Genomic DNA, 17,537 nt, shown 5'->3' with positions numbered 1-17,537 from the left:
ACAATTCCTGCTTCACTTGAATTAGAAGACCAGCAATACAGCCTACAGTCAAGCAGCAGCTGCCCCATTTAGATGGAACATAAGCTTTCCCACCTACCACAGTCCCCACCGCCCCATGCTGCCTTACAGCTATGCCATTGCACTGCTGGCTCTTGTTTAAAAACCCTTTAACTTGGCGGGGTGCGGTGGCTCACGCCTGTAATCCCAGCACTTTGGTAGGCCGAGGCAGGTGGATCACCTGAGGTCAGGAGTTTAAGACCAGCCTGGCCAACATGGCGAAAAACTGTCTCTACTAAAAATACAAAAATTAGCCAGGCATGGTGGCAGGTACCTATAATCCCAGCTACTAGGGGGGCTGAGACAGGAGGATTGCTTGAACCTGGGAGGCAGAGGTTGCAGTGAGCAGAAATCATGCCATTGCACTCCAACCTGGGCAACAGAGCGAGACTCTAATCTCAAAACAAAACAAAACAAAAAAACCCCTTTTACTCAGCAGCGTCCAATGGAGCTTTCTACAATGATGAGAATATTCTAAATCTGTGCTGTCTTTGGACTAGCCACATCCACATGTGGCTCCTGAACACTTAAAATGTGGCTAATTGCCGGGCATACCGGCTCACACCTGTAATCTCAGCACTTTGGGAGGCTGAGGTGGGCAGATCATGAGATCAGGAGTTTGAGACCAGCCTGGCCAACATGCAGAAACCCTGTCTCTATTAAAAATACAAAAATTAGCTAGGCATGGTGGCATGTGCCTGTAATCCCAGCTATTTGGGAGGCTGAGGCAGGAGAATTGCCTGAACCCAGGAGGCAGAGGTTGCAGTGAGCCAAGATCTTGCCATTGCACTCCAGCTCTGGGTGACAGAGCAAGACTCCGTCTTGGAAAAAAAAATAAAATAAAATGTGGCTAATGCATCTGAGGAACTACATTTTTAAATTATTTTTTGAGACAAGGTCTTGTTCAGTTGCCCAGGCAGGAATGCAATGGCACAATCATGGCTCACTGCAGCCTCAACCTCCAGGCTCAAGCAATCCTCCCACCTCAGCCTCCCGAGTAGCTGGGATTACAGGCACGTGCCATCACGCCTAGCTATTTTTTTCATTTTTTTTTTTTTTTTTGCAGAGACAAGGTCCTGCTATGTTGCCTAGGCTGGTCTTGAACTCCTGGGCTCAAGCAATCCTCCCGCTTCAGCCTCCTAAAGTGCTGAGATTACAGGTGTGAGCTACCATACCCAGCCAATTTTAATTTAAATTGCCAAATATGGCTGGTTGATCCCATATTGGACAGTAGAGCTCTAAATAGTTGAGATCCAGAGAGGGACAATGAATCCTTTAGGGCCACAAGCAAGTTAGTGGTGCTGTCGGGACTAGAACCCTGGTGGAATGCCTGGTCCTGTCTTTCTAGAGAGGCATCATGGTTCTGTGGTTCGGGGCAACCATTCCGACCCAGACTGCCAGGGCTTACAACTCTGATCGGCGTTTTTGTGTTTTCATATAGTTTCCTCACTGCCTTGCCTCATTCTGAAAGAGGTTACAGTTTGGGTCTGTTTTCCTGACACACTTTCCACATTACAGGGAGGTTATTCCGCTGCTCATTCTTTCATCTTGCAACTTTGTAAGAGATCTGACCTTGATCTCATTTTCTGTTGCTCATTTTTGCTCAAAGTTACTTTCCCTTCACTTGTAGGAGGGTGGCTTGTCTAACGTCAGAGCTCCCTCTTCTGCGGTTTGGGAACACAGGGGCTTGCTTTCTGATGTCCTGGCTCTGTTCCTCTCGCCACTCTTATGGGAATCTTGTCTTTTCTTCCTATTGCCCTGTCCTGCTCACCTTTGATTCCACCCCCCAGTTGCTCCACAATACTGGGCTCTGTTCTGGAAAGATGACTTCCTAGAGTCCAGAGGGCTGGGACTGCCTAGATCTGGATTTTTTTTTTTTTTTTTTTTTGAGGTGGAGTCTCACTCTGTCACCAGGCTGGAGTGCAGTGGCGCAATCTCGGCTCACTGCAACCTCCGCCTCCCCAGTTCAAATGATTCTCCTGCCTCAGCCTCCCAAGGAGCTGGGACTACAAGCACCCGCCACCACGCCCGGCTAACTTTTTGTATTTTTTTTTTAGTAGAGACGGGGTTTCACCATGTTGACCAGGATGGTCTTGATCTCTTAACCTCGTGATCCACCCACCTTGGCCTCCCAAAGTGCTGGGATTATAGGCGTGAGCCACCGCGCCCGGGCTGTTTTTTTTTTTTTTTTTTTTTTTTGAGATAAGGTCTGACTTTGTTGCCCAGGCTGGAGTGCAGCGATCACAGCTCACTGTAGCCTTGAACTCCTCAGCTCAAGGGATCCTCCCATCTCAGCCTCCCGAGTAGCTGGGACTGTAGGTATGTACCGCCATGCCTAGCTAATCTTTAATTGTTTGTAGGCATAAGGTCTTTGTTGTCCAGGCTGGTCTCAAAATCCTGGCCTTAAGTAATCATCCAGCCTTAGCTTCCCAAAGCACTGGGACTACAGGTGGAGCCACCGCGCCCAGCCAGGATGCCTGGATCTTGGCTCTCACCCTTATGGGATCAGTGATTTGAACAAGTCCCTTGACCACCCCGTGCCTGTTTCCTCATCTACAAAATGAGAATGGATAACATCATCAACCGAGTTAGCACATAAAGCACTGGGAACAGAGCCTGGCTCTTCATCTGCACTCTGTTTGACTGCAGAGGAGGGAAGAGTGCCTGAGGCCCAACTTTCCTATCCAGTGAGGGATCTAGGGAATATAACCTGACCTGGCATGCCAGTTGAAGCCTCAGTTGTTTACTGGTCAGTGGCAAGTCTTGTTTCACCCCAGCTGCAGGGATGGAACAACAAGTAGGGGCTTCACTGCCAAGTGAAGCTTTTCCCACTGCTCCCTTGGAGGGTTCTCTGCAGGGCCGAAACCTGGCCAGGAAACCAGATGGGAGAAGAGGAAGGGCTGGGGCTGTGAGCGGAGGTATGGACAGGGCTCTGAGGCCCCCCAGGGAAGATTTGAACTCTAGAAGGCCGTGTAAGGTTGGAAGCAGGCTCTGGGAACAGCCTCCATTTGGCTCATCAATGGATAATCTCCCCAACACCCCCCACAGCTGAGGCCTCTCCACCATCTGCCACCCCAGCTGGGCCCAGTCAGGGGGTCTGAATGCCTCGCCCAGCTCAGTGACTCGGCAAGAGTCATCCTCACGGCTGGACTCCTGCCTTGTTCTGAGGCCAAGCCCTCGGCAACTGCCCCTGCATCAGCACCAGGACCCCACCTCACCTCCCTGACCACCCACCTGCCATGCCCTAAACCTGGGCCTTCTGCCTAGACCACCCAGGACAGGTCTTGCCTTCTACCCTTGCCATCCATGGAGGTGAGCCAGGGAAACCCTTTGACTCAGGCAGCACATTGGTGACAAGTCTCAGATTGAGGTTTTTGTGGTTTCCTTCCAGATGACATGCGCAGTTAGAGCATTTTACTTAAAATAGATCAGGGCCCTCAAAAGACAATAGCAAGGATTGTGTAGACCTTTGGAAGGCTCTGCCCAGCCCTCAGCCTTGGCCCCTACTCCCCAGATCCACTCATCAACCCAACTTCCTTCAGTCTCTGCTTCTGGGACCTGCCCTAGTCGGCTCTCAGTGCAGACACCCAGTCTTGCCTGATCACACCTCCCTCAGGTGTCATGAGGCTCCTGCAAGAACCACAGCCAGCTTTCACCCCAAATCCCACCAGGGTCCCTCCCACCATGAGGGTAAATGGGCAGGAACTAAATAGCCTGTCCGAAGCAGAAACCAGGTTCATTGTCTAGTTAAAAGAGGGGCTCTTGCCTGAGAGAGGTGGCTCACACCTGTAATCCCAACACTTTGGGAGGCCGCAGGTGGGAGGATGGCTTGAGGCCAGGAGTTCAAGACCAGCTTGGGCAACATAGCAAGGCCGCATCTCTTTAAAGAAAGAAAAAAAAAAAAGGGGGAGGGAGACCGGATCAGACTCTTGGCTCAAAAGTAAACTTCTGCTACAGCAAAACTTAATAAATAAACGAGTCATGAGTCACTACTTCCCAGAGCTCTTCAGGGTCAACTGTGAGTAGCTGATATACTGAGTCTTTTTTTTTTTTTTTTTTTTTTTGGAGACTGTAGCCCAGGCTGGAGTGAAGTGGCACAATCTCGGCTCACTGCAACGTCCACCTATCTCCCAAGTTCAAGCAATTCTCGTGCCTCAGCCTCCCAAGTAGCTGGAATTACAGGCACATGCCACCAAGCCTGGCTAATTTTTTGTATTTTAGTAGAGATGGGATTTCACCCCAGGGTGGTCTCAAACTCCTGAGCTCAGGCAATCTGCCTGCCTCGGCCTCCCAAAGTGCTAGGATTACAGGTGTGAACCACCACACCCGACCCCTAGTGAGTCTTAAATAGCAACTGACCAAGTGACCACACTGCCTACGGGGTCTGCAGTGAGCAGAGTGGTACCACCTGGAGGCTTGTTAGAAACGCAGCCTGGGGCCTCACCCCAGAGCCACTGAATCTACTGGTATTTTAACTCCACCCTCAATGACTTGCATGCACATTAAAGTCTGAGCAGCTTTGGTCTAAATCAGAGACTCTTGGCCCAGGCTACACACTGGTCATCTGGAAATCTGAGTTCTTTGTTGTTGTTGTTGTTGAGATGGAGTTTCGCTCTTCTTGCCCAGACTGCAGTATAGTCGCGCTATCTCGGCTCACTGCAACTTCTGCCTCCCAAGTTCAAGCAATTCTCCTGCCTCAGCCTCCCAAGTAGCTGGGATTACAGACATACACCACCACACCCAGGTAATTATTTTTTTAGTAGACAGGGTTTCGCCATGTTGGTCAGGCTGGTCTCGAACTCCTGACCTCAAGTGATCCACCCACCTCAGCCTCCCAAAGGGCTAGGATAATAGGCGTGATCTGCCGCGCCAGGCCTTCTGGAGACCTTTTTTTAAAAGCCACCCATCTCCGGTGATTCTGTTTAATTGATCTGGGTGAGGTTCACCCATTGCTATTGTAAAAAGTTCTCCCCCTTTTTTTTTTTTTTTTTTTTTTTTTTTTTTTTGAGACGAGTCTCGCTCTGTCGCCCAGGCTGGAGTGCAGTGGCGCGATCTCGGCTCACTGCACCTCTGCCTCCCGGGTTCATGCCATTCTCCTGCCTCAGCCTCCCGAGTAGCTGGGACTACAGGCGCCCGCCACCACGCCTAGTTAATTTTTATGTATTTTTAGTAGAGACGGGGTTTCACTGTGTTAGCCAGGATGGTCTCGATCTCCTAACCTCGTGATCCGCCTGCCTCAGTCCCCCAAAGTGCTGGGATTACAGGCGTGAGCCACCGCACCTGGCCTCTGACTCTTAATATATATCCAGGATTGAGAGCCAGTGGGAAAATGTCACTCCAGCAGGTTTTATCACTGCCAGCACGCTCCTGGGCCACTTACTAGCCTCTGAGCCTTCCTGTCCAGTGAAGTGAGAATAAAAGTGACTGTTGACCAGGCTTGGTGGCTCCCACCTGTAATCCCAGCACTTTGGGAGGCCAAGATGGAAGGATCACTTGAGGCCAAGAGTTCAACACCAACCTGGGCAACATAGGGAGACCCTGTCTCTACAAAAATCATAAAAAATATTAGCTAGGTGTGGTGGTGCACACCTGTGGTCCCTGCTACTTTGGAGGCTGAGGTGGGAGGATCGCCTGTGCCTGGGAGGCCAAGACTGCAGTGAGCCGTAAATGGAGCACACGAGTGTACTCTAGCCTGGGCAAGAGTGAGGCCATCTCAAAAGACTGCTCTTCAAGTCAAAGGTATTAGAGACTGGAGGGTCTCTGGTGCACAGTAGGAACTGGGTGGAGGATAAAGATCAGTTTCAGGCCGGGCGCAGTGGCTGTAATCCCAGCACTTTGGGAGGCCGAGGCAGGCGGATTGCCTGAGCTCAGGAGTTCAAGACCAGCTTGGCCAACATGGTGAAACTTCGTCTCTACTCAAAATACAAAAATTAGCCGTAGATGGTGGCAGGCAACTGTAGTCTCAGCTACTCGGGAGACTGAGGCAGGAGAATTGCTTGAACCAGGGATGCAGAGGTTGCAGTGAGCTGAGATTTCGCCATTGTACTCCGGCCTGGTGGACAGAGCCAGACTCTGTCTCAAAAACAAAAATACAGCTCTAATTGCAGGCTGCTCGTCAAGGGCGGGGAATTGCATTCATTCTCCTCCAGCCCCTTCTCTTACTCAGGTCCAGGCAGCCTCCTTTGTCCCCAACCCCAGGGCTCTTGCTCCAGGCAGTCCTGAGGTTGGAGGTAAGGTCGGTGACCCGGCCCTGCCCCCAGACCTTCCCACAGCTTCAGGTTCAGGAAAAGGCACATGAAGTTTGGTATAAACAAGGACACAACTTCATGGAGTTTCTCACTGATTTAAGTTAAATATTCTAGTCTTTAGAGAATGGGTCACATGACTCAGGAATTGCCAACAGCCTGTTTTCACCCAGCGGCTTCCTGGTTTACCCTCTTTAGGAGACAATTAATGGAAATTGAGAATCTGTCTCATAAATTGTTTTTTTTTTTTTTTTTTTTTTTTTTTTTAAAGCAGCACAGTTTTAGGAACTTTTCTTCCCAAGGAAATTGTAACTGAGCTCCAGCCTAACTGGGCCACTTTGTGAGAAGGGGAGCAGCCTGGTGGCCTTTGGGAGGTGAGGGGGTGACAGAACAGCTCAGCCAGCCCAGACCTCCACTTGTCCTCCCTCCTCCCACTCCTGCCAATTAACACCAGTAACCAGAGTCAAGAACCGCCTAGACCTTCAGAACCCCTGATCTTCATCAATATTTTCTCAACTTGCCTAATCATAGGACTGAGCTATAATTCTTAAAAAAAAAAAAACAAAACCATCCACACACACACAGAGACAGGGTCTCGCTATGTTGCTCAGGCTGGTCTGGAACTCCTGGCCTCAAGCCTTCCTCCCACTCGGGCCTCCCAAAGTACTGGGATTACAGGCCTGAGCCACTGCATCCAGCCCTGGGCTGGAATTCTTAACCCCACTCCTGCTGCTTTTCGCAGGCCTCACTTCTGACTCACTGGGTCTAAGTTTCCAGGAAAGAGCCTCTGGACCCTGTGTTCTAGGCAAACGCCCCTAAGTAACAGCTCCCACTTCCGATGAGCTTAATCTGTGCCAGGTAGTGTTAAGTGCCCTCAATTAACTCATGTTTTCATCACAAGAACCTGCAAGTTAAGAAACTTGCCCAAGAGCACAGAGTTATCAAAGGATGGAGCTGGAAGTCCAACCTGGGTATAACTGTAGAGACCACGAACTAGGAGGCAGTGGCTTCGCAGGCAGAAACACAAAGATTCTAAGCCGAGAACAAGGACTAGAGGATCTGTGTACTGCCCAGATGGTGCCAATGGCAGTTCAAAGGTGTTTCCTGTAAGTTGGGCTAGTGCCCAGCCTCTGCTCCCCCAGAACCTGGGAGGGCAGCACCCAAGATAACCTGAGCACCCCGTTACCTTGGAGCCCTGAGGCTGTCCCTGGGCCACCCACTCAAGGTGGCCCCCCTACCTGCTCAAGGCTACATACAGAGGGCTGTCCTGCCCAAACAGCCACACCCCAGGGCCAACCCAGTGCTTGGTGTACCAAGGGAGTTTCTGGCAGAGCCACCTGATACCCCACGTGACAGCCAGCCTCTCCCCCATCACCCAGGGGCCACCCAGGCAGAGAGCTAAGAACACATGGGCCATCAGCCTCGCTATCACTTCCACCCCCAAGTGCTTGGCTCCCAAGGGACAGCTCTAAAATCCCCAGAATCTCAGGCTGGTGGGTCCAGCTGAGCATCCTAGTTTTCACTTTCTCCTCCCAAAAAGGAAAGAACCTTGGTCACTAAATTCTATGCCTTCTGGAAATCACTCTGCTAATGACTTCCTGAATGATCGATTGAAGCCAACAGCTGGCCCAGCCCTGCGTGGAGCAGTAAGAAACCCTCATCTATCAGAGTTAAGGAGCCTGAATGGGTACAGGTCACATTCTTGGAGCTCAAGGTGACAGGCCAGAGCCCAGGTCCCCAGGACAGTGCAGGTGAGTAAAGCAAGCACCGATCTAGGGCTAAGATGGGGTCTGAATGACCCTGTAAGGTTCCCCACCTGATTTCCCACATGGGACCCTGAAGTCAGAGAGAGGCCTGAGAGTTGCAGGGGGGTGGTGGACTGGTGTTGGTGAGTTAATCTGCCTTTACTTCAAAACCCAGAAAACTCCAACTATTGGAAAGTGAAACCTCCAAAAGCAAAGCCACCACCCATCCTCCTTCCCCACTCTGATTCAGACATGTTTTCCCTACCCCAGCAGAAGCAAGGCCCTTGGAAGCAAGACAGGACTAAAGAGAGCCTCAAGAGATACAAAGATCTGCCCCTGACTTGGGGTTTGGGGGGCTAGTACAATGTACTCACATCTAGAAGTGCAGCTAGCTGCAACAAACGCCTCGGATGGGGAACTCTCACCCTGCCTTGGGGATCACTTCCCAGCAGGGCAAGGCAGGCCAAGCCCAGGGGTGGGGCTTGGGAGTTAAAGGGCCCGTGCAGCTGGTTCTCATCTTATCTTCTGGGCTGCTTCTGCTGCAGCTGAAGGCACACTGCTCCCTGCGTGCTCATGAGTTTCTGCCTTGGAGCCAGCTGGCTGCACTGGAGTGGGACTGGGAGGGGTTGGAGGGCCCGAGATGGGACAGGTGCCAACTGAGGGCGCCTCTGCCCATCTGCTTTCATTTTCCAATCTGGGTGAATACAATTCTGCCTCTCCCTTCAAGTGGGGCCTAACTGTTGAGCTATAGCCATAGCCCCTCCTTTGAAGAGATGATAGCTCTATATCTTTTATTTCAAGACTCAGAAAATTCAGTCCAGGTCTCTGAATGGGTGTTCAATAGAAAACACACATTCACACACTCCCTATATAGGTGTTCAATAGAAAACACACACACACACTCTCTCTACAGGTGTTCAATAGAAAACACACACACACGCACACACACACACACACACACACACACACACACACTCACACTCTCTCTCTCTCTTCCTCTTTCCCGCAACGTGCTGTTTGGGAGCTTGAGGTTTCTCTCTTCTTCCTAAGTTTCTCAGTGTCTGGGCTGGGGAAGGAGGGCCCAGGCTCCAGCAGGTACGGACACTGCACCCTAGAGGCAGGAGCAGCAGGAGTCAGTATTTCCGCTGCCGAGGGAAGAGACTACTCCCGGAGGATCGGAGTGGGGGGCTGGCAGGGCTGGGGTCCTCTGAGTCCAGGCTGAAGAGGTCCCTCCCGGTACGAAGGATCTGCTCCTCCAGCTTCTTGTGTCTCTTCATGTCTGACAGCACCTTGTCCAGGCGGGCCTCCCGTTTCTGGCTCCGGGCTGAGCTTCCTGGAGAAGGGGAAGGTAAGATACATGGAAGGGATGGAGGTGGTGTGCACCAGACCTGCCTGGACCTCACTCATCACTTGGGGAGCTGGTTAAACATGCAGGTCCCCAGGTCTCTGTCTTGGAGGACCTGAGGTTCAGGGTTGGACCTCAGAGGGTGAGCAGCAAAGATCTTGATTGACAGGAAGGCACAGGTAATGTGAAGAACAGGGAGGAACATACCGGACAGGGGAATGGCAAGGGTAAAGGCCCCAGGACAAGAACAGAGTTCTGTTCAAAGAGGAGTGCAGGCCGGGCATGGTGGTTCACGCTTGTAATGCCAGCACTTTGGGAGGCCGAGGTGGGCGAATCACGGGGTCAGGAGTTCGAGACCAGCCTGGCCAACATAAAAAATTAGCTGGGCGTGGTGGCGGGTGGCTGTAATCCCAGCTACTCGGGAGGCTGAGGCAGGAGAATGGCTTGAACCCAGGAGGTGGAGGTTGCAAAGAGCCAAGATCGCGCTACTGCACTCCAGCCTCGGTGACAGAGCTAGACTCTGTCTCCCCGGAACCCCCCCCCCAAAAAAAAAAAACAGTGCAGAGAACTGGAGGTGGCGGAAAAAGTGCTTGGATTGTCCTTTGACATGCTCTTTCCTGGCAAGATGGAATCCCTTGGAAAAGTTTAAGTGGAAAAGTGACATGATTTATGGCTGCGCGCAGCGGCTCACACCTGTAATTCCAGCACTTTGGGAAGCTGAAGCAGGCAGATCACTTTAGGTCAGGAGTTCAAGACAAGCCTGGCCAACATTTCGAAACCCCCTCTCTACTAGAAAATACAAAAATTAGCTAGGCATGTTGACATGTGCCTGTAATCCCAGCTACTCAGGAGGCTGAGGTAGGAGAATCGCTTTAACCCAGGAGGTGGAGATTGCAGTGAGCCAAGATCATGTCACTGCACTCCAGCCTGAGCAACAGAGAAAGACTTCGTCTCAAACAAAAAAAAAGTGACATGATTTATATTTTAAAAGGTTCATCTGAATTGCAGAAACTGGAAGCAGAGCCCAGTTAGGAGCTACTGCAACTATCCAGGCAAGAAAGACAGTGGCTTGGATGGGGATGTGGTGTTGAAAGTGGGGACTAGGCCGGGTGCGGCGGCTCATGCCTGTAATCCCAGCACTTTGGGAGGCCGAGGCGGGTGGATCATGAGGTCAGGAGATCGAGACCATCCTGGCTAACACGGTGAAACCCCGTCTCTACTAAAAATACAAAAAAATTAGCCGGGCGTGGTGGCGGGGGCCTGTAGTCCCAGCTACTCGGGAGGCTGAGGCAGGAGAATGGTGTGAACCCGGGAGACAGAGCTTGCAGTGAGCGGAGATGGCGCCACTGCACTCCAGCCTGGGTGACAGAGCGGGACTCCTTCTCAAAAACAAAAAAAAAAAAAAAAAAAAAGGAAAAGAAAGTGGAGGCTGGCAGAGGTACTTGGAAATGTACATCTTATAGCTACCAAGACTTGCTGCTGGTGTGAATGTTCAGGTAAAAGAGAGAGAAATCAAGAATGGCTCTAGGCTGGGTGCAGTGGCTCACGCCTGTAATGTCAGCACTTTGGGAAACCAAGGCGGATGGATCACTTAAGTTCAAGAGTTCAAGACCAACCAGTCTGGGCAACACAGCAAGACTCTGTCTCTCCCCCCGCCAAAAAAAAAAAAAAAAGAAAGAAAAGTAAAAAAGGAATGACTCTGAGGGTAAATTCTAGGAAGGCATGTGGGGTGGGAAATGGGGCCACTGGTGTGATTAGAGGATGTACATGGTAGTAGAGAGATGCGGATCTAGATAATATTGAAAGGTCAGGACTTGGACTTCTGGGAATGGAAAACATGATAGAATTATCTGTAATTTTCCAGAATCAATGACTAGTTTTTTTTTTTTTAAAAAAAAGAATTATCTATAATTGTGTTGAGAAGGAGTCTCACTCTCTCGCCCAGGCTGGAGTGCAGTGGTGTGATCTCAGGTCACTGCAACCTGCACCTCCCGGGCTCAAGCGATTTTCCTGCCTCAGCCTCCTGAGTAGCTGGGATTATAGGCACCCACCACCATGCCCGGCTAATTTTTTGTACTATAATTGTCTCTTGAAGACAAGGGGCCAGGCATATTGGCTCATGCCTGTAATCCTAGCACTTTGGGCCGAGATGGTCGGATCACGAGGTCAGGAATTCAAGACCAGCCTGGCCAACATGGTGAATGCCTGTCTCTACTAAAAATACAAAAATTGGCCCGGCGTGGTGCCATGCGTCTGTAATCCCAGCTACCCGGGAGGCTGAGGCAGGAGAACTGCTTGAACCCAGGAGGCGGAGGTTGCAGTGAGTCAAGATCGTGCCATTGCACTCCAGCCTGGGGGACAAGGGCAAGACTCCATCTCAAAAAAAAAAAAGGAAGACAAGGTAGTAATCTAAGTCATAAAGATGGTGCTACTGGGTGAATACTCTCTCCTGCGCTGTAAGTTGTGTGGCAGCTGAGGCAGCAAGCAAAAGCCTGTAGTGGCGCCGGATCTTGGGTAACTGAGCCGAGGCCCTTCACCTCCCCCAACTGTCCCCTCTTCGTTTGTACCTGGGGTGCGTCTCCGGTCAATCAGGGAGTCCTTTGGTGTCACTGGCTCATCATCAAAATCAAATTCCGTGGGCATGTGTGGTCTGGGACAGGTGAACAGAGTGAAGGGTGAGGGCGGTCCTCCCTCCCACCCACACGTGTGCTTCTCCCCTGCCCGTTCCTCCTCCCCCGCTGGCTTCCCTCCCTCCACTTTCAAAGGTTCCAGGGTCCCGCATTTTCCCCTCCCTATTTCCTCCCGCCATCAGGGGAGCAGCCTCGGAACAAGGTGTAAGGGTGTGCCTTTACTTTTCCTCTTCCTCTTCTTTGGCCTCCGGCTCCTCATCGGATCTCTCCTCTTCGCTCTGGGCCTCCGGCGTGGGAGGCCGGCGGGGCAGGATCTCGGCTTGCAGCTCCAGGGTACCGCGGGCAGCCAGCAGTTCATAGAGCCGCTGGATTTCGGAGGGCGGAGGCATCCAGGGCTGCCCATCCGTGGGCAGCTCCACCTCCTCGTCGCTGCAGGGCACGCACCAGTCCTCGGAGTCCTCCTCGGCACGCTCTTCTCCCCCGGCGCTGGGGACTTCTCCCTGCGCCTCCTCGCTCCCGGACCCCTCACGCTCGGTCTCCTCTCGGCCTCCTTCCCCCTCGTCCTCGGCCTTACCGACCGAGGCAGAGGGGCCTCCGGTATCCTCCACGGCCAGAGCCTGGAGGCCGGAGGTCACTTCCCCTTCTTCAGACAGAGGCGCTGCCGTGGTGGCCGCAGTGTCTCCATGGCCCCGAGCAAGGGACATAGGCCACTAGGGCAGGGACCCTGCGACGACAGATGTTGGAGTCCGAAGCCAGGGTCCCCCAGGGATCGGGCTCCCCTGGGGGTTCGGGACCGTCTCCAGCCAATCAGGCTCCCGCAGGGAACTCCGCGGCCAGACCGCCCGTCCCCGGGAGGGGGCGCTCAGTCCCCACCAAGGACCCCGCCCCGGGGATCGAGGTCCAGTACTCCGACGCTCCCGGGCCCCGCAGAAACTTTCCGAAAGAGGGAAAGGGGGCACGCCGCCCCTCTCCACACCTGGACGCGGCGCCCTGTCCCCAGACCTCTCAGTTGTGGGCCACGTCAAGTCAGATGCCGTACGCACCTGGAGCTAAGACCCGCCTCCCAGACTGCGCAGGGTCACACTACGCAGGCGCACAGAAATGGCGCGGGAGGCTCCATTCTAGGCAAGGCTACTTGGAAGAGGAAAGCGAGGGAAGGCTTGCACATGCGCGAGTAGGCGCACAGGCTTCAGCCCACAGTAAAGATGGCCACCGGGAAGGCGCATGCGTATACCACCCAGTAAGGTTCTGCCAGAAGAGAGGCAGCACCGCCGGGCCGGCGGGACGAACGCAGGAACTAACCGAGACTGGAGGCGAGTCTCATGCAGTCTCCGTTTATTGGTGTTTCAGACTCATGCAGCATCCGGCATACAAAAAGGGAGAAATCAGTTTGATAATAGCCTTTTTTTTTTTTTTTTTTTAAGAATTTTAGTTTTTTTTTTCCCCCGGACTTTTTTTTTTTTTTTGTAGGAAAAAAAACCCGCCAAATCCGAACCGCGTTGTAGCTCGGTCCCCGCCTCCTCAGCGGGCTGTCGCGTGCAACAAACCTCCCCGTCATCTTAGAAAATAATTATAGAGCGCGCCGCCCCGCCCTCGCTCCTGCCAGTGGGCGCTTTGGTCCTATCTTTTGGATTATTTCGTTACGAAGCACGTGAATGAATCTAGCCCCGACACCTTCAAGAAAGAAACTCGCGGACTGGGGTTGAAAAGCCCAGGTGGGCGGGTCAACTCCAGCTGACCTGGAAGGGTCAGCGCCGCGTCCCTTCCTTCTCCCCTGCGTGCGTTCGGAACCAGTGCTGGCCACCCTCACCCGAGTCCCCACACGAGGCCCGGCTTGCCAGCCCTGCGACCTGCAAGGCACCCTAGGGTGTCCGACCCTGGGTAGTCCCAGCAGAGAACAGTCCGAGCCCGGGGTTGGGGAGCCCTCTCCCAACACTGCTCCCCGCCCCCAAGCCTCATCTAAGTGCTGTCATTTTTGCAGAGTAAACGGTGACGGGAGGTTGGAGAAGAGGATGCTTAAGGGAGATGAGGAGGCAGGAAGAGGAAGGGGGCGGGACGTGGAGAGGAAAGGGGAGATGGTAAAGGGAAGAAAGAGAGGACTTAGGGTTGAGAGATGCCAAGACAATGAAAGTTGGGAGGAGGAGGCCAGGGTGGAGGTCCAGAGAATTTGGGAGGCTGGAAGAAGTGCAAGGAAGCCAGGAGAGATGCAGGGAGGCTGAGAGCGCAGAGCTGGGGAGGTGTTCAGGGAGGTTTCCAGAGTGCAGGGAGGTTTCCAGAAGTGCAGGGATAGGGGGCCGAGAGGCAGGAGGGGATGCAGGCATTAGTGCAGGGAGGTTGGAACCAGTGCAGGGATGAGGGAGGCCTACAGTTGGCAGAGGAGCCTGGCAAGATGCAGGAGCAGGACAGAAGCTGTAAACAAGGCCGCTCAGGCTCCCTTGGTCCTTAGGGGTGGGGGCCAGGGCCATCAGTTGGGCTCCCCCCAGGGGAGGGATGGGCCCAAGGCAGCTCCCAACAGGAAGAAAAGTCTTGGGATGCGGGGCAGAGCCCCTCACTTATACACTGTGGGAGAGGAGAGGGAAGGACAGACAGGGGGGAGGGGGAGACAAGGAGAGACAAAGGAGAGGTAAGGAGGACAGACAGGAGAGAGCAGGGGCAGGGGTTAGTAAAGCTGCCCTTGCCAACCCTTCCATTCCTCCCCTGCCTGTCCCAAGCCCCCACTCACCGCCTAAGTTGATGACGCAGGAGGCGATGATGATGAGGACTCCCCCCACCAGTGCCACGATGCTTAAGAGCTTGGCTACACGGCCCAGACGCTGGGCCCCGTCCACGTCCCCCTGCTGCAGGCTGTTCCGGGACTGGGGTTAGGGCGAGGGGTGGAGGCACATGGCCGGGGTCAGGAGAAGCCAGCCCAGAAGGGATCAGGTGGAAAAGTCATCCAGAAGAGAGAGAGGCCAGCCCCATAGATGGCGGGTAAGGGAGGAAGGAGGAGTGGAGGGGCAGGGGGAGGAGGGCACAGGTCAGCGAGTCTGTGTGACATATGTGTTTCCATATCCCTCCCACCCAAAGGGGCAGGGCAGTGGTGGCTTAGAGGGTTAGGTCCTAGGGAGAGGCAAACAAAGGCCCTGGAACTGGGGAGGTGGGATCCATGCAGAGAGGAGAGGGGAAGGAAGGCATGATTACTCCAGGGGCTCTGTTGCAGTGCTGGCGGGAAGCTGGGAGCCACAGCAGGCCTGGGCCAGGGTCCCATGGGGCTCACCATGACAGCATAAGCGAAGGCCACGATGTTGACAGGCCACATGGGGCAGAAGCAGGACAGGATGGCAAGGATGATGTAGTCCCGAGGTTTCTGGGTGCCTTCACCCCCCTCCACCCCAGGACCCACCAGCTGGGAGCTGGGGTGGCGGCTCAGGCTACCTCGGGGAGATCCTGGATGCCCACTGTGCACCCTTCCCATTCGATCCTCCTCAACCAGCTGCTGCAGCACTCGGGGGGGAGCCCCATTGGCTGGGGGGGATTTTTTTGAGGGTGGTGAGTGAGGCTCAGGGGCTGGGCCCTCTTCCCCATCGCCAGCCTGCAGGGGCACCACTGCCCCATTCTCTTGCTTTTCCCCTACACTCTCAGACAGAATCTCAGGGGTGGGGTCCTCCTGGGTAGGGAGCTCTGGTTGAAGGGCTGGCTTGGGGGTAGGCTGGGAATCTGGCTGGGGGTCTGGCTGGGAAGCAGGCTCTGGGACTGGTTCAGGTGGGGCTGCAGACTCCAGCCTGGACCCCTGGTCTGCAGTGGCCTCTTTGCTCACTTCTGGTTTGGACACTGTTTCTTGGCATGGGTCTTCAGGGCTGCAGTTGGCCTTTGATTCCCCTCCTGGGCTTAAGCTGAGGTCTGTGGCCTGGGCTGTTTCTGAGGCCCCAGCCGGGGTCTCTGTGGTTTCTGGAGCCAGCCCAGCCTTGGGCCCTGAGTCCACAAGGGCCGCAGTGGTGTCTGGGCCTGGCTGCGGGGCCTCTGGCTGGTCTGGTACCCCTGCTAGGACCTGGGGAGGGCCAGTTTCAGCTTCAGCATGGCCAGGCCCTTCGCCTGGCACTTCGGGACTCTTCTCAACCCCCTTCATCTCAGAGATCTCAGAGCTGCTGGCTGCCATCTTGAGATGGGAGAGGGGAGACAGCCCCTATGGGGAGGATGGAATAGCAGAGACAGCCGCAAACCCTGGAAGAGGAGGAGATAGGCTTGGGGTGAGGAGGGAAGAGGGCGCTCAGCACTGCAGGCCCAGTTGGGCCACATTCCTGTCTCGGGGCCGGCCTTGCACTCCCTCTAGGGAGAGGAAGAAAAGTTGGGGTTTCCTTTGCCTTAGGGTGGGACATCCCTGGGGGAGGAGTGCTCTACTCAAAGTCTTCTGCTTGGAGAGCCCTGGGGAAGATTAACCCTTTTGTAAGCAGGACCTTCTCCAGGGTCTCTCCCTGGGTCCATCCAACAAGATCCAGACTCTCAGATCCCAGCACCCCAAAATCAACGAGCTGTGCAAACAGCACTCCGACAGGCCGACTGGGCAGAGGACCCGACATTCGCATTCCACTCCCTCTGCATTCTCCCCTCCTCCCTGGGCTCCCAGGCGGTGCGGGTTTTCTTGCTGCGCGTTTAGGGCGAGGACGCTCCCGCCCCTCTCTGGGGGACCTGATTATCTCCTCCGATCCCCTGTCAGCCCCTCTCCCGGGGCTTCCCTCGCCTTCGGTGGGCTGGCGCCTCCTCCCGATGGTTCAGCCCGCCCAGCACCACCACCAGCCCTCTAGACACCCGCATTCCCGTGCAGTCCGCCCGGCGTCGGCCGTCGGTCGGTCCACTCCTACCCGCAGCCTCAATCTGCCCGGGTCTCACCTCGACGCCGGCCTCCGGACAGCTCCCGCTGCCGCTGCTGGCTTTTGCAGCAGCCGCAGCCCGGGAGGGAGCAAGTCAGCTAGGGAGGGAGGGAGGCGGCGGGTCTCCCTCCTCTCCCCTCCCGTGTGCTCATCCCCTCCTCTCCGGTCCCCTCCCCTACGCTCCGCCGCCGTCGCGCGCCGCCCCCGCCCCTCGCGAGCCTCCGGCCCCTCCCGCCAGCCCAAGGGAGCCACGCGTTACCCAGGCAACCGGCCCGGGGACCACTCGCGGCCCCTCCCTGCCCCTTCCCACGCGCGCCTCCAGGAGGGACGCCTCCATCCTAAGTCCCCGGCCCCTCCCGCCAACGGTCACCGGGATCCCTGGAAGAGACGAGGGTTTGGGGAAAACGGAGAGGGTTCTGCGAGGAGACGGGACCAGTGAGACAGGCAGGACCGGGTGGAGGCGCCCCTACGAGCAGGAGGAGGGCAAGGAAGATGGGGCAAGACGCGGGGATGCTGCGGAGGAGGAGCAGGGTGGGGTTTGGAGAGAATGGAGCCTGCAGAAAGGAGCCGCAGAAACTGGCGCTGGAAGGCTCAAAAAAGGGGCCCTGGAAAGGACGGAGCGGGGACAGGAAAGGGAATTCCAAGGGGCAGGAGGGGCTGGGCAGAGA

The 17,537-nt window shown here is 54.7% G+C and overlaps 3 protein-coding genes across 9 annotated transcripts in view; all 3 read right to left on the bottom strand.

The window, feature by feature from the left end:
* Window positions 1–8,763, bottom strand: part of MVP (major vault protein) — a 28,200-nt gene extending 19,437 nt beyond the window's left edge. The window contains exon 1 of one of the 3 annotated variants that reach the window (XM_055233064.2): window positions 8,422–8,763. The gene's annotated coding sequence lies outside the window, so the exon portion shown is untranslated. Of the gene's footprint in view, window positions 1–3,823; window positions 3,933–8,421 lie in introns of those variants that run through there. The other 2 variants (XM_063611934.1, XM_055233065.2) reach the window with 2 other exon arrangements.
* A 48-nt stretch (window positions 8,764–8,811) lies between these two features.
* Window positions 8,812–13,411, bottom strand: PAGR1 (PAXIP1 associated glutamate rich protein 1). Of its 2 annotated transcripts, XM_055233084.2 has the most exons (4): window positions 13,325–13,411; window positions 12,245–12,746; window positions 11,960–12,042; window positions 8,812–9,380 (listed from the first exon to the last, which is right to left on the bottom strand). In XM_055233084.2, exons 2-4 carry the CDS (start codon window positions 12,724–12,726, stop codon window positions 9,181–9,183), a joined length of 765 nt encoding a protein of 254 aa, XP_055089059.1. In that variant the 5' UTR covers window positions 12,727–12,746; window positions 13,325–13,411; the 3' UTR covers window positions 8,812–9,180. The 2 variants fall into 2 exon arrangements, with proteins under 2 accessions (XP_055089059.1, XP_055089058.1); XM_055233083.2 differs by lacking the exon at window positions 13,325–13,411 and having other exon boundaries at window positions 12,245–13,239.
* PRRT2 (proline rich transmembrane protein 2) lies at window positions 13,343–16,963 on the bottom strand. 4 transcript variants are annotated; one of them, XM_055233077.1, is made up of 4 exons: window positions 16,889–16,963; window positions 15,279–16,222; window positions 14,745–14,877; window positions 13,343–14,581 (listed from the first exon to the last, which is right to left on the bottom strand). In XM_055233077.1, the coding sequence occupies exons 2-4, from the start codon at window positions 16,155–16,157 to the stop codon at window positions 14,571–14,573; spliced, it is 1,023 nt and encodes a 340-aa protein (XP_055089052.1). In that variant the 5' UTR covers window positions 16,158–16,222; window positions 16,889–16,963; the 3' UTR covers window positions 13,343–14,570. The 4 variants fall into 4 exon arrangements, with proteins under 4 accessions (XP_055089052.1, XP_055089051.1, XP_055089049.1 ...); XM_055233076.1 differs by having other exon boundaries at window positions 13,343–14,877; XM_055233074.1 differs by lacking the exons at window positions 13,343–14,581; window positions 14,745–14,877 and having other exon boundaries at window positions 14,884–16,222.
* Between the last annotated feature and the right edge of the window lie 574 nt (window positions 16,964–17,537).

The sequence above is a fragment of the Symphalangus syndactylus genome, chromosome 11 (assembly GCF_028878055.3).
Source record: "Symphalangus syndactylus isolate Jambi chromosome 11, NHGRI_mSymSyn1-v2.1_pri, whole genome shotgun sequence".
NCBI classification, from domain to species: Eukaryota; Metazoa; Chordata; class Mammalia; order Primates; family Hylobatidae; genus Symphalangus; species Symphalangus syndactylus.
Note: the sequence above shows the minus strand (reverse complement) of the source record. Positions and strands in the feature narration are given on the sequence as shown.